This window comes from Thermobia domestica, chromosome 12 (assembly GCF_964235325.1).
Source record: "Thermobia domestica chromosome 12, izTheDome1.hap1.1, whole genome shotgun sequence".
Classification (NCBI taxonomy): Eukaryota; Metazoa; Arthropoda; class Insecta; order Zygentoma; family Lepismatidae; genus Thermobia; species Thermobia domestica.
In genome coordinates, this window is record NC_137465.1 from 205,829,932 (window position 1) to 205,856,050 (window position 26,119).

General features: G+C 35.1%; 2 protein-coding genes across 4 annotated transcripts in view; one reads left to right on the forward strand and one right to left on the reverse strand.

Moving 5' to 3' along the window:
* Positions 1 to 13,270, forward strand: part of LOC145666974 (zinc metalloproteinase-disintegrin-like 4a) — a 131,041-nt gene extending 117,771 nt beyond the window's left edge. For all 3 annotated transcript variants that reach the window (XM_081734620.1, XM_081734621.1, XM_081734622.1), the window contains 3 exons: positions 847 to 1,024; positions 4,659 to 4,848; positions 9,199 to 13,270. In XM_081734620.1, the coding sequence (XP_081590746.1) occupies positions 847 to 1,024; positions 4,659 to 4,848; positions 9,199 to 10,082 (1,252 nt within the window). In that variant the 3' untranslated portion in view covers positions 10,083 to 13,270. The remainder of the gene's footprint in view (positions 1 to 846; positions 1,025 to 4,658; positions 4,849 to 9,198) is intronic.
* Positions 1 to 22,510, reverse strand: part of LOC145666975 (cilia- and flagella-associated protein 206) — a 224,542-nt gene extending 202,032 nt beyond the window's left edge. The window contains exon 1 of the mRNA XM_081734636.1: positions 22,490 to 22,510. The gene's annotated coding sequence lies outside the window, so the exon portion shown is untranslated. The remainder of the gene's footprint in view (positions 1 to 22,489) is intronic.
* Between the last annotated feature and the right edge of the window lie 3,609 nt (positions 22,511 to 26,119).

Genomic DNA, 26,119 nt, shown 5'->3' on the forward strand with positions numbered 1-26,119 from the left:
GTAACTCCACCGAAAAACTTTGGGAGGCGGTTCCTTATACTAGATGAATGAAAAAAAGTTGTAATAAACGTGGGTCGAAAAACGTCTCCTTTCCGAGTTATGAACTACCGAAAATTCGAAATATCACGTTTCAAAACGCTCTGGCTTAGAAACTATAGGGGCTATCCCAAGCGGTTTAAGGGATTACACAGAAACTGGTATACGCTCTAACTAAATATCCATGTTTCAGAATTCACCGGTACCAGCGAAACCAACACACTATTAGTACTTAAAGGAGTATCCCTATACTTCAACTTCCTTTTTACAGTTTCTTTCACCGATAACAGAGGATGGTAAAACATGGATATTTAGATAGAGCACATACTAGTTCCTGTGTAATTCCTTAAACCGCTTGGGATAGGTCCTATAGTTTCTAAGTTAGGGAGTTTTGAAAAGGGTTTTTTCGAATTTTCAATGGATCATAACTCTGAAAGGAGACGTTTTTCGGCCCATATTTATTAGAACTTTTTCTTTCATTTCGTATAAGGAATCGCCTCCCAAAGTTTTTCGGTGGAGTTACCTACCGCCCTGTATATATTTGTGTTTTTAATGTTGTTGTTGTTCAGTTTCAACCAAATAAATAACCTAGTACTGTATGAAACTTAGTGAATAAATAAATAAATAAATAATAAATAAATAAATAATAATAAATAAATAAATTCGGTGTTATCAGATGGAGCGGCTCCATAAGAGGCTTAATACGTACTGTTAATTATTTTACTCATAGGTATGCTAAAAAAAGATCATACTTAAGTACACAATAGTACTAATATTTAATTTCTTTCTCTAATTCGTTTTGTTAACCAGGGACATCTTATGTGGACGACTACACTGTTTCCCAACAGAATCTAAAATGACATTTGGAAGTCAAACAGTAACTAGCTACCGCATGTTGGAAAATTGTGCGAATGCAATTATTGACTTTGGTTTAAATGAAAAGGATCCCGGATTAGTGCCGAATGGTGCCAGCTGTGGTTATAACAAGGTAATATCATTCATTGAACATTCCAACAACATTAGAATGTTTATTTCACCTGGCCACATTATATTTTATTCAAACCTTTATCTTTTAAGTTTTATTATTATTATTATTATTAATAATACGGTAGCGAACAAGCTTTTGATCCAATTTGTGAATTCTGATATTCAAGTTCATAAAATCCAGGCCCGTATTTAGGTAAGTGCTATTCTGTGCTCGAGCACAGGGCGGCAAAATTTTGGGTTTTTAAAAATGAAATGAAATGAAATCTTTAAGTTTTACGTCCCACGTTTAAAGGAGGGCTAAGGGAGATGGTGATGATAGGGATGAATAAAATGGTGGAATGAAGAAAGTGGGATGAAACGGCAGAACCCACATACACGGTGTTTGTCCACCACAGAGCTCACTTGGCGCAAGCTGGGATCTAACCAAGGACCCCATGAACCAGTGATTCACAATAAAATAATATTTAAAATTAGCAACCCGCAGAGCCCCGCGCAAGCGCGAGAAAATATGTTAATGTGTTTAATTCGCTCTAATTACAGTAGTTACTAATTAGCTAGCTTATCTGATTATTTTTAAAAAGTCATCCTTTCCCACCCTTACCCAAAGGGGTGAGGATGAACTTGAACATCATAAAAACTGATACCGATAAACACAGCGACCTCGAAAACTATGAATTCAACACGAATATCTGTCTTTATCGATTACTTTTAAAATGTCTCCACCTCCCTGGGGAGTAGAGTATGACCTTGAAGTTGAGTTGGATTATAACTCTTACTATTCATCTCACTGATCCCAAAAACTATGAATTCAACTCTAATATTGGTCGTTTTCGGGGGGCGGCAAATTATTTAGAGCACAGGGGGCGCACAATATATAAATACGGGCCTGGTAAAATCTGTAGCTATATCAAAATAGCTGGCTACATTTTCATAGTCGACTAGGATTTTCAAATCATATTTTGTTATTACCTATGTGAAAGCCTTTCAGCCCGTATGAAGAACGTAGTTTCAAAAATTTAAGATGTTCATTTGTATAGATTCCACTGGATATACAAAAAATAAAGAAAATTACCCCGGCCTTGAAATCGTGTTTCCTTTCACTGCTTATCGTACCCTTAAATAATATAAGTGTGTTTCAACACTCCTAAGTCATTACTTTTGTTTCAGAAAAACAATTCTTTTTCTATTATTGTTATTAAAAAATAATAACATTAATAATATCCATCAAAGCTATTAATACTTTTTGAAAATAAGATGTTTATAATGAAACTGAAGGATTTCAAACTCAGTATTCAAATATACCAATTGTTCCACACTGACATTTCAAAACACATTTTTTGCCAATGAATAAAAGGAAGAATAGAATTATTAAAAAAACATAAGAATATTAACCTAGGTACGTTAATTAAAAAACAGTACCTTTCACCTGCAAAAGCACATCTAATTAGCACTATATCAGGGTGTCTATTAAAATTCCAAAATGAAATTTCGTGACTTTTTCGTGACCTTTTCTTCACCAAATCATAAAATTTCCTAACATTTTCAAGAGCGAATTTGCGTGCGAGTTAGGCCGACTTTTCATCCATGCGATAGAAACGTACTTTGCTTGCGATTTGGTAGCGTCTAAAGCCCACCACAGACATTTTTGGTAGTGAATTTTGACATTTTATAGAACGAAATTTTCTAATCTGTACTTACATTTGTACCGTTTAAAAAAATCGTGACCCTAAAGCTAAATTTCGTGACTTTTTCGTGACTTTCATGACCGTTTTCTGATTTCGTGACATTCGTGACTTTCGTGGCCGATAGACACCCTGTATATATATTTCCAATGTACAATTCATTGCATGTACAAACTACTTAATATATTCCACTATTTTGGTACTAGTCTCTGTGATAAGTTATCCACATTGTTTTAGTGTCATATTTATTGTAAATCTGATGAAAATTATTTTTGGACCGCCTCCTGCAAATCTCCTTTTTACTCGACTTAGGCGTTCGTTTGTCCGATATACTTTAACCGTTCTTAACCAAATTTAACATGGCAATTCGAGAGCGCGCACTAAGTGTAGTAAGGAGTCGCATGTCCCGATCGAACATACCATTGAGGAATAATCACCGAAAAACGGAATGCCCATAGAATTATCGCTTCGCTCGGACCTCCTCCTGCAAATCTCTTTACTCGACTTAGGCATTCGTTTGTCCGATATACTTTAACCGTTCTTAACCAAATTTAACATGGCAATTCGAGAGCGCGCACTAAGTGTAGTAAGGAGTCGCAAGTCCCGATCGAACATACCATTGAGGAATAATCACCGAAAAACGGAATGCCCATAGAATTATCGCTTCGCTCGGACCTCCTCCTGCAAATCTCCTCTTTACTCGACTTAGGCGTTCGTTTGTCCGATATACTTTAACCGTTCTTAACCAAATTTAACATAGCAATTCAAGAGCGCGCACTAAGTGTAGTGAGGAGTCGCATGTCCCGATCGAACATACCATTGAGGAATAATCACCGAAAAACGGAATGCCCATAGACTTATCGCTTTGCTCCAAATTTGCAATTAATGCATATCTAGTTAAATGATTATTAGTGTTGGATAAACTTGGTGCTCTATGTTTCTTATGTTTTTTTTTTTTAATAATTCTATTCTTCCTTTTATTCATTGGCAAAAAATGTGTTTTGAAATGTCAGTGTGGAACAATTGGTATATTTGAATACTAAGTTTGAAATCCTTCAGTTTCATTATAAACATCTTATCTTCAAAAAGTATTAATAACTTTGATGGATATTATTAATGTTATTATTTTTTAATAACAATAATAGAAAAAGAATTGTTTTTCTGAAACAAAAGCAATGACTTAGGAGTGCTGAAACACACTTATATTATTTAAGGGTACGATAAGCAGTGAAAGGAAACACGATTTCAAGGGCTGGGTACTTTTCTTTATTTTTCTGTCTATCCAGTGGAATCTATACAAATGAACATCTTAATTTTCGAAACTACGTTCTTCATACGGGCTGAAAGGCTTTCACATGGACTTAATAAGTAAACAGGTAATAACAAAATATAGATTTGAAAATCCTAGTCGACTATCAAAAAGTAGCCAGTTATTTTGTTATAGCTACAGATTTTATCAGGCCCGTATTTATATATTGTGAGCCCCTGTGCTCTAAATAATTTGCCGCTCCCCGAAAACGACCAATATTAGAGTTGAATTCATAGTTTTTGGTATCAGTGAAAAAAAATCGACATACTTTAATGATGAATTTGAAATCTTTCATTTTCACAGTGAACAACTATTCTTGCAATCAAATTTCATTATATGGATAAATGGAGGAAACAACCGATTTTTAACACACAAATTCCTCTATAGGTAATAATACAATGAAAGAAAATTATCTTCAAGAGTTAGGGAATATATAACTTTTAGGAAGCGGATTGGGTAGAGTGCTGCTAACGCAGCGACATGGTACGCCGAAGATCTCGGGTTCGAGTCTCGGTCCAGCCGTGCATTTTTGCATCTTTTTCATATATTGCTAATTTCAAATTATTTCTACTGGCATAACAAGTTGTCTACTTCTAGAGAATATTTATTAATACATTTACATATTGTTATTTTTACAATTACAGATGTGTGTAAATCAAAAGTGTGTATCAGTTAAAGATGTTCAATCAAACAGCTGCCCTGATAACTGCAATGGAAGAGGCGTTTGTAACAGCAAAGGCCATTGCCATTGTGACGTAGGTGCTGCTCCACCATATTGCGATGCTCCTGGGCCTGGAGGAAGTGAAGATAGTGGTCCAGTCAGTCATCCAGATGGTAAGTTGGTTTTAGTTTTTCTCTTTCCATGTTCATTCCAGTTGATTTTTCGTATCAATTTCATGCTTTTTACACATTAATTTTATAGAGTTTAATAAAGAAATATGGTTTAAGTTTCTAAATTGTAATGTGTTCCATAAATGTTGAAAACTTAAAAACTGCCTATTCGGATGGGATATGGTTATTCTTTCTCAAACCAGAAAAATGAGTTTACATATTGAATATACAGGGTGAACTTGAAAGATGTGCACAAACACCGGAAGGTGATTTGTGACATCAAAGAAGAAAAAAATCCCCTTGTATGTTGTCGAATTCTGCGTAGTGTACGAGTGACAGGGATGCCAACTTGGAATCGAAACTTGAATCCTGACAATTCGAATAGAATAGAAAGATGTGCACATCAATGCACCACGGAAGAGAACTTTTTGTCTTCTTTTGATGTGACGAATCACCTCCTGAAGTGTGTGCATATCTTCTGTTCCGTTGCAATTGTCACGATTCGATTATCGATTCCAAGTAGGCAACCCTGTCAATCTTACAGACGCGGAATCCGACAATATGTAAGAGGACTTTTTGTCTTCTTTTGACGTCACGAATCACCTTCCAGAGTTTGTGCACATCTTTCAGATTCACTGTATGTGGTAAACTATATATGTGTTATATAGTTATATGTGTTACATATATAAACTATATATGTAAACTATAAACTATATAAAATAATATGAAAAGTTAGCGAAAGCGTATAAAACACATTTTTTCTTTCTTTGTATTCTGTTTACAGTCATATTATTTTACTGTAAACTGTTAACTTAAGTTTGTTGATGAGGATAATTTTTTCAACCGAAACATCACGTTAATTACATGATAATAATAGTCGTTTGTTGTCAAATATACCACCATCAACACTTTACAACTAAGTAATTTTAAATGTTATTAATGTGTTTACTCCGCTAAGTTTTAAACATTAATTTTGAGTTCACTTAATTTTTATTCTTTTTTCCCTTACGTACACTCTTGCTGATCATTACGACCCCAGAATCATTCTCCACGAAACTCTTTCGACTTTCAATCTGACAATGTAATAATCTAACGTTTCTTTTCTTCCTCCCTTCCTGTCTAATGAAAAGTTAGCGAAAGCGTATAAAATACATTTTTTCTTTCTTTGTATTCTACGACACTGTTTTTAGCAATTACTGGTGAATTATTTCCTTTCCATGCGAACTTACGGATTTCTTTGTTCCAAATATAAATTATGTATGTAATTATATCAAGGGAATATGAAAATCAAAGTAAAATATATTTAATTATAGTTATGAACGAAAAGACACAGAAGAAATTAAATAAAGACAATTAGCTTTCAATACTGAATGTCCCGTCATCAGAACATAGGAACGGAACATATCAGTACTAGGTAAAGGTGTCCGATCAAAAATTGTCACAGTCAACTATGTTGGAAGTTGCCCACCAGCACAAATTTCAATGGAGACGGAAGATTAATCAAAGTGAATTTTTTGAGCTCTCCACCGAGAATCGAACCCGGTAACACATGCACGCGCTAGCCACTAAACCAGCGTGAAAGGTTTCATATTTAGGGGTTTCTTGAGATGGAAAACGGATAGGCAGAAATAGAACTTGTAAATAATACACAGCAAGGGAACATTTATAGATAAGGGATGTGTAAAAAAGGGACACATATTAAGATAGGTCCGTAAATACCGAAAGGAAAATTTTTAGAAGGCAAATATCATAAACTAGTGTGCATAAACTTTATTTAATACGAAATGTTAACGACATATAAAATCGTTATTATGCATCCAGGCGGTACAAGAATAGTGTATTCAAAGCAATTTTCGTATTCAAACGGCGTCCTGAAACGACTAAACAGGATGAGTAAGTCATAAATTTAAAAACATCAGATGGAAGATGCTGGAGAACAAATAGATTATTTCCATTATTTGAGTAAATTAAAGTGTAATCGCTTACGCACTTCATCAACAGGCTCATGAACCTATTTGAGGACGAGAATTGTTTCCGAAGGCACTTTTCCGGCAACTCCTCAACATATCTCATAATTTTTTACTTATTTATTTATTTTCGTCTTTAACATTTCATTCAAAATAACATTTTTACATGCTAATTAATAACATTCACCATTAGTAAAGTTCGAATTATCGGACAAAATCTTATTTTCCTTCAGATGTTTACATACACAAGTATTTCTTTCTTTCCTTTCCGTATTCTATTTTATATTTTCACAATGCTTTTACCATTGTTTCTACTAACTCACAAAACAACTCAATATGAATAACGATGCTGTTAACACTTGCAATTGATCCTTCAGAACCTTCGCCTTTTGAACTCTCAACGCTCACATCTCCACAGTTTTTTTTTTAAAAATATATATATATACGAGGCGCGTTCTTAAAGTAACATCCGATTGGTCACTGTGCGTGAAGTAGGGAAGGCCACACTACCATCTTTGCACAGACGTTCGTGGTAAATCAGTGTGCACCCAGCCGTGGTAGAGTGAAGATTGTGTGATCACTAGTTCCACGTTTGTAGCGTCTCGAAGTGTGTGCTGCTGTAGAAAACCCGCCAAGTGCGAGGTGTGAGCCGTTATACGTTTTCTTACGGCAGAACAATATTCGGCAGCAGCTATTCATCAGGAAGTGTGTGCCGTGTATAGACCAAGTGTGATGAGTGAACGAGTTGCTCGTGAATAAGTTCGTTCATTTAAAAGTGGACCAACAAACATTCATGACCAAGAGAGGAACGGTAGGCCATCAATTGTCACTAATGAACTTGTTGAGAAAATTTACTTCCTGGACCTTACAGTCCAGATTTGACACCCAGCGACCATCCCTTCATGCATATGAATAAGTGGCTTGGATCTCAGCGCCATGGTGACGATGAGGAGCTTAAAGATGCGGTCACAGAAAGACTCAAGGCACAGGCAGGACTCGCGGGAGATTTTTATGCTGATGGAATTTCTAAGCTATTTCAGAGATATGATAAGTGCTTGAATGTTTATGGAAGCTATGTTGAAAAATAGAGCAAAGTAGTACTTTTCAGATGTATATAATAAATTATTCTTTGTACTTTTAATTTATTAACGAAATCGGCAAACGTATATCCATTAAATCAGGAGACACTCGAACCAAATCTTGGGGGCGCGGTGGCTCAGTGGCAGAGCGTTCACCTCCGGTGCTTGGGGTCCCTGGTTCGATCCCAGCTCGCGCCGTGTGGACTTTGTGGTGGACAAACACTGTGCTCGTGGGTTTTCTCGGGGTTCTCCCGTTTCCTCCCACTTTCTTCATTCCACCATTTTCACTCATCTCTCATTATCACCGTCTCCTTTAGCCTAACCGGCATAACCGTGGGACGTAAAACTTAAAGATTTCATTTTTTTTCGAACCAAATCTTTCCTAATTCAACGCATTAGCATGGCCATTCAACGAGGGAGAACGTAGCCGTTATTATGGGTACGTTACCCACTGGTAAGGAACTAGAAGAAATTTTTCTTTTATAATTTTTGACGGCGTCTAGTACACTAACAGCATTAAATTTTGGAAAGAAAGTTAGAGATCTAGAATACATTTGCGCCCCAAATCCCCTGGGAGTCAAAGCGTTAAACAATTCAATTGAACTTAAAGAAAACCAATTCTGTTTTTAAATTCTCAGCAGAGAGCACAGCAGGTCAAATGTAATGTCCTAGAGGAAAGTGGAGTTGCTATCAACAGTTTAACTGATTTTGAAAGTAGTTTAATAGTGTTATTGTCATTGTTCTCTTTTTGAATATTGTGTAGCTCTTATAAGTACCACGGAATGTTCACGTAAGCATCTCAAACATTAAACTTTTCTATATATTTACGTTATGTGAATTGCAAAATTATTTATGTATGTATGTTCGTTCATATACTTTAAAAGTAATTGAATTTTGATCTATTGTTAAACTGGATTAACTTCTTTTTCTATTTTTTTTTTTTTTTTTTTGGTAACCTTTATTTCTGAAGATCGGATTTTTATGTATATTAACCCCTAAAATATGTATATAAACGTGTAATAGAAAAATGTATAATATTTACTATACATTAAATATTCTAAAAATCTTATATATAAATGCAATCCAACAAGTACGATTTCGTACAGAGAATAGTGTATCTTCGTCATAAATGTATTAGACCACCTTATCTATAGATAGTACGAAAAAGTTTCTGAAAGAAGGATTTTTTTTCTTTCTATTATTAAGAAGGTTATAATAATTTGTAGCATACTATTTAGTACTGTATCTGGCAAGGCTAGTAAATCTTGAGTGCATACCATCTTTTCATTATTCCTTATCTTTTACAGGTAACTACGACTTCATGGCTGCCATGTTCATCATATTCCTTGGAATCGTATCATTTGTATTGATCATAGCCCTGCTAATATACCAAGTTCATACGAATGGAAAAATTGATTGTGACTGTATTAGAGAAATCAGAAATGCACAATGTTTCAAAAAGTCAGAAGGACCACAGTTATGTTTTTGCTTTGGATCTATCAATCATCAGAAGTCACAAACAAACAATAACAGTAACAGAAACAGTCCAGTTGAAAGAGTACGGAAACATTCCCGCTCGTCTGAAATAGTCATAGTTGATAATTCGCTTCCACCTGAGATATCTTTCTGCGGTAAAGGAACAGTGTCTGTAGATATTGGTTGTTACGTTCAACTACAATCAACAACTAACGAAAGAATAGCTAAATATACTCCTATTGATTCTCCACACAGAATGCGAGCTACTAAAAGCGGTTCTCCGCACTCTGACAACAAAGCGAACGAACAGAAAATGAACAAAAATAGAAACGGAGAACAGCTGGGGAAAAGAGATAGTTGGTGGTTAAGACGATCTATCTCCAATACATCTGATAACGTTGAATATTGTGTTGTTGCTGGAGAGAGCCCTGAGAGAAGTATAAATCAAACAAAAACTGTTCGACTCCCACCGTCTCCCCCTCCGCAAACAAATAAACCACATATTCCCGGGTCACCATATCCAAGCGCTAAACACAGAATACAACCAAAGGATTTCACGTCGAATCTCTCTCCTGATGTTCTTCAGAGATTCAGTAAAATATCAAGAGGAAATAGTAGCTCCAGTGATTCTGTTCAGGAGTCTACGGTAAAAAAAGACAGCACACCTCCAGCTCCTCCTCCGCAATCTAAAAAACCAAATATCCGTGGCAGGTGAAACACCAATAGATTAAAGAACTTTACAACTTTCACATTCTTCCAACTGATGTATTTTATTGTATTTGATTAATGGTTCAGTACTTAATTTCTTAACTGTTAATATAAGTTTGTCAGTATTAAGGAGGCAGACTACTAAATATTTTTCAAAATCTAACAATTTTTCTTTTGCCCTTATTTCGTAAATGGAAAGAGGTAATGAAATTTAACTTACTACAATAATAGGTAATGTTATTCTATACCCAAAAATACGAATCGGAAGAATAATCAGTGTTGCCACCCATAGAAATTACAGTGTGGCCAAAATATGAATTACCCACAAATCTAGGTTAAGACAGCGACTAGAAAAATGAACTCAACGGTAATTGATGACTTATCATGTTGTCTTGGTTCCTTGCTTACTACTTTTTAAGTAATATTTGTACTTATTCCGCAATAACTTACACAAGGTATTACACAATAAATAAGTTATTGTTAGGTTTTGAAATATATTTAGTAGTCTGGCACCTTAAGTTACTGAATAAGGCTTGTAATGTAAAAAGAAACTAGGTTACAAAAAATTAAAATAGTTTTAAACTTTCACGGCGACTGTTACAATCATTTAGGAATGACGACATATATATATTTACAAGGTACCACTGTTAGTTGCAGCAACTATGTGAAGATCTGAATAGGAAAATAATTTAAGCTTTCTATCCTGAAAAAAACCTAACCGCTAGGACAACTGAAATATAGGCTAAAAAACATTTTGTGAAGGAAAAATATAGGCAAGTCATTATATTATTATTATTACACGTTAACTAGCACAAATATATCTTGGACGCATATTTAAATAGTTAAAAATTCACTTATACAGGGGCCCGAAACTAGGTATACACCCCTGCATTGATCAAGTATAACATTCTAGTTTGTGAGTTTATTTACTTTGACTGTTCCGAGCTTAAGGTATAAGTAAAAAGACTTTAAGAACGAATAATAAAGAAACTAAATCTACCTGATGGATAACAACAAGAAATTATATTAAATGCAATGAGCTGATCAGTACGGTACTGTATATCTACTTTTGGGCCGCCCTGTACATACTCTATAATAGCGTAAACAGCGACAACTGTTTCAACGAATCACTGTCGTCTTCATAAGTGTGGTTCAAAACAAAAGACTAAGCTGCTTGACCCACCACACTTTTAACACTAGAGTAGTCGCGTGGAGGAGAATGATCCTCCAGACGGCGACTAACAGTATTTTTTACCCTTTCAGTAAATACTGTTATTATTACAATTTATTACTTTTTTTTTATTGCTTTAATAGCTTTATTACCTTAATAGATCCTATTTCATTTAAATGTAGTTAAATAATCGAATACACAATAAACGTTAACTGTATAAAAATTACAGTAAAATATATTAAATTTTAAATGGAGGACTATTGTCCTCCATGCGACTAATGCCGTTCCAGTGAGCTATGCGACCACTGCAGTGTTAAGTAGCCTCCAACTCATCTATATGTAATTTTCCATCATGTATAAGCGGGAGACAACATGAAAATTGATTAGTCGGTTGAAATTTAGCGTCCCTTTCAGCAATGAGGCTATATGAAATGTGAATCTACAGTTAGGTGGCATCGGAACCACCGTAATGCGTTCACATTTCAAGGCCCTTCCACTGGGAATCGAACCTGGGACCTCATATACCAAAGGCCCGTGTTCTATCAAGTAGACCAGCGGAAAGAGGTCAACTTCGGATGAGTCAAGCAGCTTAGTATTTTGCTTTACCGCTGTTTACTGTATTATGTAATACTAATCATCGTTAATGCTACACAGGGATGTATAGATGGCGTGATCGTATTCATAATGTAAGAGAACCATCTGGTAGTGAACACGGGCCAGTTGGAGAAGAAATTTTAATGTGTACAGATGGAATGGGGCGAAGGAAGAACAGGGTTGCTGTGATTGCCCTGCACATGGTAAAAAGTGAGGGGGCACATTCAACCTCCTGCAACCACTGAACATAACGCTGCGACTTGATTATCGTGCCATTGCAAGATTCTGTGAACTTTCCTCTATCAATGATCGCCTAAGATCCGGACGTCCAAGCTCAGCACGGACACTTAGGGGTGGTGAAACTAATGTGAGAACGCATAGGCCGGAATCCACTCCGGAAACAGAAAATTATGGTGAGAGAGCTACAGATGTCGACACAAACAACGTCTCGAGTCATCAGGGATGATTTTCATGTGAGGGTCTATCATTGGACCAGGCCATCGTTTGAATGACAGGTTTAAAACCATCAGGCATAACACTGCTCCAATGGTATGCAAACAATGGACATGAAAATATCCTTTCCATAGGTGAAAAGATTTTCACCGTGGAAGAAAAAAAAAAAATAGCAAACAGTGTGACAAAATCTATGCTAGGATATCTACAGAAGCGAGCACCACGGGTCCAGAGAGGTCATCAACCAGTATCATTGATGGTGTGTGTCCTATCAAGGATATTTTATTTCTGTCCACAAAGGGTGAAAACTGGGGCCAAAACTACCAACGGACTGTTCTGAAAGATGTTCCGGAAGGCCTTTCAATAATACGTTGTTCGCTGGAAAGTCATGAGTATTCCATCAGGATTCAATTCCATCCGCAAGGCACAGTAGTGGCTGCGCGATAATGTTCCTGCCTTTATTGACGCTAAAGTTTGCCCATCTGGTGGTCCAAACTTTAGTCCACAGGACTACTGCTTGTGGGAAGTTCTTGAAAGGAAAATCTGCAATAAACCTCACCGCAGTTTGGGACATTCAAGGCAGCGAGAGATATCCATTGACCAGTTGTGCCGCAATTGACGATTGGCTCAGGAGACGTGCATGTGTCAAGGCCGGAGTAAGTCATTTCGACTGCTTCAACACTTTTCTCTATTTCAGGTAATAAATGTATATAATTGGCACACTTTTGTTTCTATGATTGTGTTCTCAATCCTGATTGTTTGTGACAGAATTTATGGCAGAACTAGGTATAGTACTTTGGTCAGATTTTGTTATTTATTCTCAGCTCAGTAAAGTTTAAATTCCTTACATTCTACTCATATGTAATAACTGTTGCGAGTAGAATTCCGTGTTTTATATACGAAAATTTCAAATTTGTAATTATATTTATTTGTATGTAAACTAATTATATTTTAACAAGGATTTTTAAAAAAATGAAAAGACAGTACTTTTATTTTCCCCTGAAGATTGAAGAAAGGAAAAAAAAAAAAAAAAAAGAAAAGAAAAGACCTTTCGACTTATTTATTGTAGTCAAACTCATAGTTGAATACCAAAAGACTAAACCAAATTGTCTCTTTTTCCTTCGACTTTGTTTCGCATGGTTTTCATTATTAATTGTTTTGACTGCCCAGTAATTTGAATACGACTCCTGGTGGAGTTCTTCTGTATCAACCTTATACCAAATTAGGGGAAGACGTTGTACCTGTGAAGACTTTTATTCAAGTTTTCGAAATTTTGGGGCTAATATTCAGCACTTTTCCCCCAGTTTTAGTAATATATTTGAAGTGTCATCTCTCGCCATCGGGTAGGATAAATTTTTAAACGTGTTACATAATTACAATAGCTTTCATAAGATATAGTAAGAACATATCCGTTTTGTTCACAGGTACATTATGGTCATGCACCATTGAACAGACCCTCTTGTACCTTTGAACACAGTGATAATTACAACGTTTCTACGGCAATAATATAAAAAGAAGCCACAAATATTAACAGTTATAAATTGCAATAAAATGTTTAGCTAGAAAAAGTTCCCCAGAATTTAAATTTTATTAATTTTAATTCAAAATGGAAGGGAAGTTCTAACAAAAACTTGTAAACAATAAACTTGAGTATATACAACTTTTAACATGACCTTGCTTCTTTAAACCCAATACTTGAAATGGAAAAATACCAACTAAATAAAGGCTAAATCTACATTGTGGATTTCAGTATTTTTGGCTACACTGTGAAGTCCAACGTAAAATTAACTCAGGAGAACATTGAATGCAAACTAGTAAACTTAACGATGATTCACTTTGGATTTACTTAATATTGCAGTTGCTACCACTGAAGTTAACCTCAAAAATCAGTTGCTTACTCTGCCTTGTAGTTGATCCAAATTTCGACGGTGGAGATAACTTCAAAATAATGTCAGATTCCATAACATCAAGTACTTCCTCACTACTGTACACAAACTTTTTAGTATCCCCAATACGTTTCAGGAACCTAATTTGAAAATCTGTGACTTCAGCATCTACAATTTCACCAACAAAATGTTCAGGGTCTCATTTCTTCTTTAAGAACAGCACTAACACAAAATCACTAATAGCACAACTGTTCGTTTGGAATTTCTCTATTTCTTCTTCACATTTTTCTGAATTAAGGATAGGTCTAACTTCCCTCAAGGCTTCGAAGTCTTCATCACTAGTGCTATCATGCAAACTAATGTCCGGAAGATGATCATCTTCTGAATCATTCTGCAATAATTCTTTTAAAATTCGAGGTTTCCACAACGGTCTCTGTGTCCTAAAATCGCGTTCTGATTTCTTGCCTATTTATGATTTTCTTTTTTCGAGAGCTTCCTTTGCAGGAGTGCTTGTAATAATTCTTGGTCTCCCAGGTTTTCTTCCTCTCGTTCCTGTCTTCCGTGGTGCTGCTTTTGGGTAAGGTCGTATTTGCACAGGTGAAATGCTAGCTGTGGCAGTTACAATAGTACTCGCTGGAAGATCTGGTAAAAACTTACCTGACAGGACTCTACATTTGTATATTTCTCTGTAGGGGATGAAGTTTTACCTTCGTTGGGGCTCTCCGGATGGCTGTTCAGGTTGAGTGCTTGTAGTTGGTTCTTCTGGAAGAGTTCGAACAGTAACGAAGAAACACAGAAAAATATTATCGGTGAAAATACCAGGGTTCAATGGGAAAATTCCAATTGATTTAAATCCACTAGTTATATTACTAGTACTGAATGCTCTGTTATACACTCTCCCTATAATCTCTGCAATTCCATAAAAGTCAAATGCCAGGATTGTACCTTTGAATAGTATTATTTATCGTTCAAAGGTACACGATGCATTAATGTTCATAGGTACAAGAGGGTCACCATTACGAAAAAAAGTTCTGAATTAGCATAAATATAACACAGAAGTTAATACTAAAAATACCGCTGTACTCATCAATGATTCTATCCCAAGTTCGGGCAAATAAATATCACAAGTTGCGAAAACCGAAGAGCACAAAACTCAAAAGGTAACTACAGAAAATCTTCGTTTTGAGGATGAAAAAATTAAAACAAACACTACTCGGCACAACAGTCAGTAAACAACTGCCAATCGCATTTGTAGTGCCCTTTCTCCCTTCCTCTTTCAAACGAATTTTAACGACTGCACCTAGATAGCTCTGAATTCGAGAAAAGTGCAGGTGTTCAAAGGTACAACACCTTCCCCTAAAAATAGAAATACGAAACTTTTATTGATGTAAGCACAAAAGAGAACAGAGATTCGATCAATAAAGAATTCATGGCAAGCACAATAGCATTTTTTGGTAAGAGCTTTCTTTCCATACGAGATAACCACAGTTCCCTAGACACTACTAAAACAGTGACCTACGTTGCTCAGTCATAAAACGAGTTTCCATCATTCCTAGTTGCTATCACTCAAGTTAGGGCATTGTTCCCTCAAATGACATCTTTTACCCAACAACACTGGTTACCACCACCTATGTCATTGAACACTATTGTAACCCTTAAAATATGTCGATGCTAACATTACACATTGAATTTCTGACGAAAATTATTCTCTGTTTATATTCGTCCTTGTAGGCAGAACTGAAGAAAAAAAAGTGTCAATAAATTAGTTGAGAATTTTTTCTTGTCGAAACAGATCACTGTCCAATCAAATCATTAAAAGGTGTTTCCTGCACAATGTTACTTGATGAAATTGAATTTATTTTTTATTTATTTTCTTTCATTTATTATATAGTTCAAAATTTTCATACTGTGGTCTTCGAGGTCTGTTCTTGTGATCCTCTTACATTACTCCAAGCAACTCAGAAAAATAAATAAAATTCTAGTGAATTGCGTATCACACATAATAGCTGAAAATCCCAAATAGGTATTAGACTATATAAATAATAACTTACAAACGACACCGTACAAAAAGCATTGCATTTCCTCCTCTGTCCGATTTGGGTGATTTTTGGATATGTCGTAGCTGAGGAAACCACGGTCAATTGTTTATATGGGGCCAACTCCCTATGATCAACCCTGTGACCTCCAGAGGTCACCAAACGCCACACCGTTACATGGACTATCGTCATTTACCGTAGCCAGTATAACACACAACTATCTTTTGTATGCCAAGTTTGAACCCGTTCTACCAACACCCGTTGTGACATTTGGTGACCTCTGGAGGGCACAGGGTTGGTCATAGGGAGTTGATACCATATAAACAATTGACCAGGGGATGCTCAGCTACAACGTACCGGTATCCAAAAATCACCCAAATCGGACAGACGAGGAAATGCAATGCTTTTTGTACAGTGTGACCTTTGGTTACCTCTGGAGGTCACAAGGTTGAGCATAGTGAGTTGGCCTCATATAAACAATTGACCAGGGGGTCCTCAGCTACAACATATCCAAAAATCACCCAAATCGGACAGGAAAGCCTGTCGTTAGCCACACTTATCTGTTGTTTGTGTTAGCCTTCACTCACTCCTCACAGCACCAACTCTTTCCTTACATGGTCCACAGTATTACGTATGTTTACTCCTATTTTTTACATTCGAATTAAATTGGTACAAAAGCTGTTAAGTGGAAAACCAATTAAGAAAATATCAAAGAGTAACATGTTTAATGTTGATGCTTACATATTTAAATGTGCTACTGTCTTGATACTTCATTAAAGATTGATGCCAAAATTAACTAAGGTCTTATAAATACTATCCAATTTATTTTTCGAATTAGCTATTTTTCAATGGTTGGCCAGTTAGCCCTATCACCATGACGGAGCTGCCATCCTGAAGGGTCTCACAGGAAATTTAAACATTATTCCAAAATTAACATTATTACAGTATTACAAAATAATTTCAAGTATATTTACAGTATTTCCAGCAGATTTTCAGTATTTCAAGTACCAGAAGTCACCCCGGAGTACTATAAAATAGATTAATTCTAACGTGGTTGTGTATTCACATTGACTTAAAAGAAGCAAATGCTTAGCTAATCTAGTTAATTCGTTTGCTAAAGACTTGCAATGAGCTTCCTATAGCTTACGAATTATAAATTCGTCTTACATAAGACACATTTATTGAAGAGTATATTTGTAAAAAATTGACCATTTTCTGTCTTAGCATTTGCATAAGTACCGATGCACTACAGAATCAAGTAGGCCTAATGCTTCTTCTATTCCAAAATGAAAAACAGAATGGAAACAATAACTGACATTTCATTTTGAAAGCAAATAACTCGTTGGGACAACAGAGTGCTTTAAATTTAAAAAAAAAAAAATCTTATTTTGTACAGTCTTGGACGAAAGTTTTATCTTTTCTCATACATTTTTTTTTTAAAGTTATATTAGGAAGTTCATCAAATGCATTGATCCTTGGAAACTTCGAACAACAATATATTGTCCATAAAACTATTAGCATTGTTTAACGAATTCAAGAGTGACAAAGAATTTTTTTTTTTTTAAATTAAAATGACAAAAGCTATCATTACTTAACTTTACTGAAGATCAAAACAATGACTATTTTAAAAAGGCGTTTACTCATAGGAGTTTTGCGAGACATAATATTATTAATCCTAAGACAAAAATCATCTGTAAAGAAATTGTTCGTGCATTCGTTCGGCAAGAAATAATAAAACTATTTCATTGCTCGTGAATAGTGATGTCTCAGAAGGACATGTTTTCTGCTCTACCACAATTGTTGGGTGAATGAATATGCTATGATTTGAAAGTTACCAGCTCAAATGTAATCGGTTATGATTATATATATATATATATATATATATATATATATATATGTATATAGAAAAGATATTGAGGATATCCCAGCTTAAACATGGAAACTGTATGCGTACAGAAATCTGTGCTGATGTGGATATTCGCATTCATTTAATTTTTTTTGCGGATGGCTTTTATTTTCTTGGTGGATGAAATTACAGATACTCGCGAAAAGCCAATAATTACTGACGACTTGTTTTAATTGTGTTTAGCACAACTACGGGTAGAGTTTCCAGATTTTCTAGGCAGATAAAAGGAAATATTTTACGATTTTTAGGGGCAAACAGGAAGATGTACGTGAGGTTCAGAATTTATATATAACAAACATAACTGGTTTTACATAGTGACCAGTGGCGTAGCAGCTGCCCCCGCAACCCCCGCATTGCGGGGGGCCCCGGGGTATAGGGGGCCCGAAGTCTTGCGATGAATAAAGATTTAAAGAAGTAGAACTTTAACCTTACTTCTATCGGCTTTACAACTAGGGCCCCTTCTCTATACTTTGCAGAGGGGCCCGCAAAACTGTGCTACGCCACTGATAGTGACGTAAAATAAATTTAATTCTGGAAATTGTGAGTTTAATTAAATATAACTGCAACACATATCACAAAGAAAGGTATATTACAAATTCCGGTGAGAGCTCATATGGTTCGAATTACACTTTAAGCTATAGGTCCTCGTTTAATATAGCCTCGATGCTGGAAGAAACGCTAAAACTCAAATCCAAGAAAATAAGTATTGTACAAATATATGTTGTCTTTAATTGCACTTTAATTAAAGACTTGAATCTTGCAACAACTTCACACTCTTTTATTTATACGAAAAAAAAAAAGCAACAACTTCACACTTTTATTTATACGAAAAAAAAAAAACTGTTGCAAAACATATCAAAATACACAACCATTTGAATTGGAGTTTTACTTTTATTAGTTGACAGTAGCTTCTGTTCCTAACATCATTATACTTCGGTTGATCAAAACTGCGAAACATCGAGACGCTATTAAGATGTTCGAATCAAACTATTCCTAAACGTACTGTTGAGATACAGATAACAAGAATTTTAGGAATGGTAAAAGAGAGAAAAAAACATCTAAAGATTGCGATCTTGGCCAATAATCAGTTTTTAGATCAGGGGCCACACAACATTTTTGAACGACCCCTAAATAGAGTTTGCGGATTTCTACGGGATAAGCACATCATACTGAGTTAACTGATGGTTTCGATTTGACTTCACTATATGTAGTTCTCCAGATATAAGGCCCACAAAAAAAAATTTGTTGAAATATATTGGATCTTTTGAGCGAATCGGATCAGGAGCCACACAATTTTTGAACGCCCCCTAAATCGAATTTTCGTATTTTCTACGGAATAAGCACATCACACTGTATTAAGTGATAGTTTGGGTTTGGCTACATAATATGTAGTTCACCAGATATAAGGCGTACAAGAAAATTTTTGATTGAAATATATTCGATCTTTGTGATCCAAATCCGCAACCCTGTTGCATTTTCTGTCTGAAAACTATATTACATCGTTGAATTATGCTGTTGACATCGTGTAACAAATTAATTAGTATCTCTAATAATAATAATAAAAAAAGTATCCAAGAGTATCATTTCTTTTATTTAGCCTATTAAAAAATCTCCCTTAGCCTAAAGGACATAATCGTGGGACGTTAAACTGAAAGATTGTTCATTTATTTAAAAAACGGAATGGAAAAAATAAAAAACCGTAAAACATGCGATAAAAAATAAAACTTATGTAAAAAATGTAAGATCTGGCAACCCAAATTCGGATGAACACTGAAAATGAATTCCACTGGATTTCCTTTTCTATTCTATGTGAGTTTATGTTGAGACGGCTCATTTATATTTTTCATTGACCTTTGATCTTCTTTTCTCCCTTGCGTTCGAACACGGGTGTTCATGCCTTTATAACAAGTGACATTAAAAAAAAAAAAAAAAAAAAAAAAAAAAAAAAAAAAAAAAAAGAAGCTGTTTGACAGATATGGTATTATCAAATTGATACTTTCTTTGTCGGAAATCTTTATCTGAAAGAATCTTAACTAACTATATATTTTTTACATTATTCTCGAAATTTGTGTCTGCAAGAATTTTGTTGGATTTCAGTTATTTACAATTTGAAGGATTATCTTTATTTGAGTTTACCCACAAAACTACAAAGGAAGCATTTATGTTAGGGATTACCTTGATATTTTTTGAATTATAAATATTATAGAATAGGATGACAAAAAAGAAAAAAAAAAGACACGGTAACATGGCATAATTTGACAATTTATCTAGGCACTATTAAATAATGTAATGTCGTTATTTATGCCAGTAAGAAAAAAGTAACCTTTTATTAACTACTTTCCGAAGATCATCGAATTTCGAAACATAAGAGCTCATTACAGAGTTCTGTGTTAGAAACGAAAATATGGAACTATTTTACAAAATTTCGAAATCTATCCTAACGAGGATTAAGCTATGTGATTTACGAAAACATAAAAATTATATAAACAATTGCGAAACAAGGGCGGAACTTAAAAACAAATATCTGCGTCTCATTTGCATTTTTCTCAAGACACTGAACTACATTTAAAAAAAGAAGAAGAAAAAGAAAAAGCGGACAATCCGGTTAAAAACGCACATTTGGATTATACAAGGTGTATCAAAACAACACCGACAACGTTTGGGAGGTGATCCCTGACACCAGATAAGACAAAAAGTATAGACCAACCTGGGTGCCCATATGCTTCCTTTCGGAATTATAGGCTGCCAAAAACATGAAAAATTGAAATTTAAAGGTCCATAGCTCCAAAACTATGGGACCTACCGTAGTCGGGTCAAGACTTCACTTAGGAACTAATACTTGAACTATCCAAAAATCCATGTTTCAGAATCTTAAGGCACTAACGCAGCAATTTTTGCAGAGGAAGTTTGGCTAAGGGCATATAATTTGAAGTACTCACCAACTACCTCTATAAAAATTGCTGCGTGAGCGCCCTGTATAAGAACTAAATAATCTGCACATATCTGTTTTCTCATCTGTGGATGCAATATTCTGTATCCGCGCATATCTCTATCTAGCCTATTACTTCACATACAAAAAAATAATAATAAATAAAATAAAATAAAATAAATCATTTCTACGGAACTTATTTACACATCAAAACTGTAAATGAAGCGATAAGGTAGGAAAAACATGGGTTCATTCAAGTAGACGGTTCTATCAAATAGATAATTTAGAGGTAAATACGATGTGAAACATTTTTCGTGAAGGAATGAGAGTGAATATAAGTACGGTAATTACAGTTGTGCACAGGATATTGAAATGGATTTTGTAAGATAGTCCTACGTACAAACGTGCTCTTCCGCTATCCTCGTTTATGCGTATACCTTCCGTCGCTTACGCGCCTGCTCCCTACCAACGCACTCCCTTGCTTCCGCTTGAGTCTCCCTGGTGCGCTCCTGCCCTGACTCGGTTAGATAGCATTCGTACTTTTTAGTGGCACATAGCACGAGTTGGTCCGTGTTTATGCACTACTTTTATGCCATACGTCCGAATTGTATTTATACTGAGCCCTTCTAAAGTCAATCTGCAAGTAGTAATGGAGCTCCTCATATAGTGCATGCTTTACTAAAAGAAATATAAAGCTCTAACCTAACCTGAAAATGTACGAAAGAAATGTGTCAAAATTCGGTAGAATCATCTGCTCGAGTAATGTCAAATGAGATTATCAATGGTATTAAGAGGCGGGTTAAGAATGTATTTGTAGACATAATATAAATGCTGGACTTATTTTACTTTAAATTTACGCTACAGAAGGCAAATGCTAGTAACTGCAAAAGTAAATCAATTTTTCCTCGTAGCCTCTCCCCTTTTTTTAACATCCCGTAAGTTAATATGGAATCCAAAATGCATATACTTTAAGTGGGATCAGCACCCAGGTCTCCCATGCCAAAGATAAGTCGTAACAATCTAGTTATGAGGAAGTCCGTTTCTCAGAACGTGTGATGTGCGACGGATATCAACGAGTAAAATCAATTGAAATCACTTATGCTCGTAACATCAAAACTAATTAATTAAAACAACTAAAACTGAGATGCAATCACAATAACGTAACTTTACCATGCATCAACGCACTAGTTTCCGCTCTCTCTTTCTTCTTAAAACCCTTTTATATACATACACAGACAGACAAGACCTTTGCTTTTATATGCATTATATTACCTGTAATATTTAATGAAAAATGAAACCAGCGTGTTCATACTTATCGCCTCAGTGCGCTGTATCAACGAACCTGTAATTATCTACTTCAATGAATCAGCAGCTTGTATTTATGAAAAAAAAAAAAATATTTAAAAAGCGTTGAATTAACATTTACATAACCTTATTACCTGGCCAATTCTCAAGTAAATTAATAAATCAATTCATATATGCAATGAGGCTATACTTAGTTATATTAGAAGCGCTGTCTGCAGAAACTACCTATCCGTTTGTTTATGTTTCTGCACCATCTTAATGTTCTGCTGCGGAAGTGACGACACAATTCGGGACACCAGACACACGGGAGCTCATTGGCTGTGACTGCCCTCTATATGAGAACTGAACGGCTGCGCTGGGGATCAGTGTGTTGTTCAGTTGGGCGAGTAAGGGGAAGATGGAGAGTGTGGTGAAGTGGTGTACATTGTGTTGTGTAATTTTTGTGATAATTCGTGCTATCAAGAGTGAATATGTACAGTTAAACAGACCAGGTAAGTTTCTGAATCTACATCTGCCAGCACGGACATATCAAAATGTGATACGATTGCTGTGTCAGCGTAGAGATTTATGTTATTTGTTGACTGAACAACTCTGTATTTATGCTAGGTTAAAATATCAACAATACATTTTCTTCTTTCAGTTTACCATTTAAATCTGTGTATGTTGGTTAGTAATGAATTCGTTTAATAATACGAATATAGGATTTTTGTTTATTTTGATTTACAATATTGTCCGAATTAAGGCCGCGCCTTTATTAAGAGAAAATGGTTTTTCCGAGAGAAGTATTCCGCAGCCTGCGGTGGACATGCGCCTAAAAGCGGGGAGTGACATTCGGAAAAAAAAAATTTTGGTGGTTACGCAAATAACATATCTGGCGCTCTCTCAAATCTGATAGTTTTATTTTTCTTTTTTAGTTTTCTTTCTTTTTTCTTTCTATTTTTTAAACTCAAATTGTATTTTTCTATAAACATTGTCTTGAAATTTTATCATCGATATACGTAAAGTAATCCCACATGTTTAAAAAGTATTGAATTTAATAGCTATTGTTTTTATTTCCCATGTTATGTAAACAACTTTGTAACTAAATTCTGATTGATGGATTTAACAAGCGAAGGAGACAGAGAAAACGTGAGGAAATAGTAATAATGAAATGTGTATCTAAACTCTTAATTTTTTTTTTATTTCATCGCCGATTTATTTTATTTTTTTTTATTATTTGTTATTAATAATCATAATAGTAATCAGGGACATAGCTGGGATGGATTCTGGGAGTCCGGATTCCCCTTGAAATCTCAATTTTTCTTTAAATTTAGTCTAATTTTAAGGGGAGGTTTTACAAAAATTAGTGTAATTTATCTTCATATTGAATTTGGACCTTCCCGAAATAAATTCCAATGTACATATCTGATAGTAAAAAGACAGGAGGTTTCTTCGTTTATACTTATTACCGCTGATCTTAAAACCTGTCAAGCCATCCTGAACCTTAACTCTGGTATTTACAGAATTTAAAAAGAAAACCAAATGGAGTTTAATAAAACAAGATTTTTGTATTTGTGTAGTGAATATAGTGATAGTGTATATGATAATTACTGTATAGTTCTCGAGAGATTATGTCTACAAAGGATAGTAATGTGCATGGTTTTATTTTTTAAGCCAAGACTATTTGAAGGCAATATCCCAGCATTCGTCTGGTAGGACTATACTTCAATCAGTAAGATACCTGGTAACCTAGGACTATTGAAATGAAATGAAATCTTTCAGTTTAACGCCCCATAATTGTTCTTTTTAGGCTAAGGGAGACGATGATTAAAAACAAGTAAATGATGGCGGAAGAATTGGTGGAATGAGAAAGTGGGAGGAAACGTGAGTACCCCGAGAAAACCCATAAGCACGATGTCCACCACAAACTTACTTGACCGAGGATCGAATCCGGAACTAAACGAACCAGAGGTGAGCGCTTTACCACTGAGCCACCGTGCCCTGGATGTTAAGTCTCTATTGTAATTAAAGGATGAATATTCTGAAATTGCGGATGAAGCAAATAATTATAATAATACTTATTTACTGTTTTATATAAGCATGAAATAATAGAAGTAAGCCATTTTTATCTTTGTATAGCACAAATAAATATGGTAATGAATACCAAAACAGGAAAGAGTAAGTAATAGAAAGTATATTAACCTAATAAAAAATAAAGAAAAACTGTAATTCTGCAGGTTGCCTAAGCTGGTTTAGACTGTGCCCATGTGAAGCTTTTTATTTCGGGCTGTCCGAAATGAACCTTCATTTTTATGTCAAAAAACACAGTAATTTGATTTTGCAGAAAATGGCTCATTTCCTAACATAACTTGTAGCCAAATGGCACACATATCCTGTTCATTTTAAACGTTCCAAACCGAACACTATTTTCCTTCTACTTTTCAATGATAAACCAAGGGTGTAGCGAAAATAATATTTCAGAACCGATGCTATGAAACAGATGTCTCATTGATGGACTCCTTTCCTAAGCTTGAAACCATTGTGAAAAGAGAAGGCAGAAAAAGGAAACTACAGAAACTGTGTGTTATTGCTATTGGTTTAGTTTCTGAAAAGGAAACTAAGGTCTTGATGCGCTTTATTTCCACAGAGTGTCTCATGAGGACAATAGTTTTTTGCCGTCAATTCTACGGGCACCCTCCAGTAATATAGAGGTTAGTTCGTGATGGATTGCTTTGCATTGTTGAGAACTTAAAGCCACCTGAAAGGAAACTTCGAGTTTCTGAGGAGATTTTTGTTGCTGTGAAGTTTAAGTATCTGTAAGATCGAAAGATAACTTTATGTCATGAAAGAAAAATTATATACTGTTTTCTGTTGCAAAAATAGCTTGTTTCGATAGTGAATTTTGATCACTAATGTATCATGTTGTGGTATCTAATTTTTCGCTTGCGTCACATTTCTTTGATTTTGTGTTGCAAACTGCAGTGTGATATTGCTTTAGAAAACGCTAGAAGCCCTTCAACTGCACTCTTTCCCCAAGAATAAGGATGTTTATTTACTAGTTTCTGGAATAACAAGAATTTCCCTAATATTTCTGGATATCATGAAGTTTCATATCCTTCAAGGCGGGTCCTAGTTTGGAAAAGGTTGAAAAGCACTACATTACACCATAATTCACTAAATATCGAAATATTCATGCGAGTAATTACAGGTTTCAATTACACTGGAAGTACACAACCAGTGATTTGGGTTTCAAAGTCCGGTCATCTTATCTTCGGTGTTTCTAAAGGTCGACATATTCGAAATAAAGGCTTTTCCAGTATACAGTTTTATTCAATAAAGCCTGGCCATCTATACCTATTTAAAAGGTAGTTCTCACTACTGAATGTAAGACAATTTAATGTTTCGACGTGAAACGTGGGTCTTAAATAAAATACGTTCTGAATGTATTTTATATTATAAAGGAAAACAGAGATTTTAAGAGGGAGATGGGCTACCAGGATTTTTGGGGGGACAAGACTGTACGTGTAGAAGAACTTCATTAATATTTCAAAGATGCTTGTTTTATTTTTATAAAAGACTAGCTAAAATACCGTTCTTCGCCGGGGGACAATGGATTTATAAGAAATATTTGAATTATCTTTTCCTTAGGGTATTTATTTTAATGAAGATGTAATGATAGAAATACAGATAATATACTTTCGGCATAAATTTTGAAACACTATGTGTCCACAGAATACAATCTTTAATCAAAGTGATATCATTAAAAAGCCTTCCTTCAAATCAGG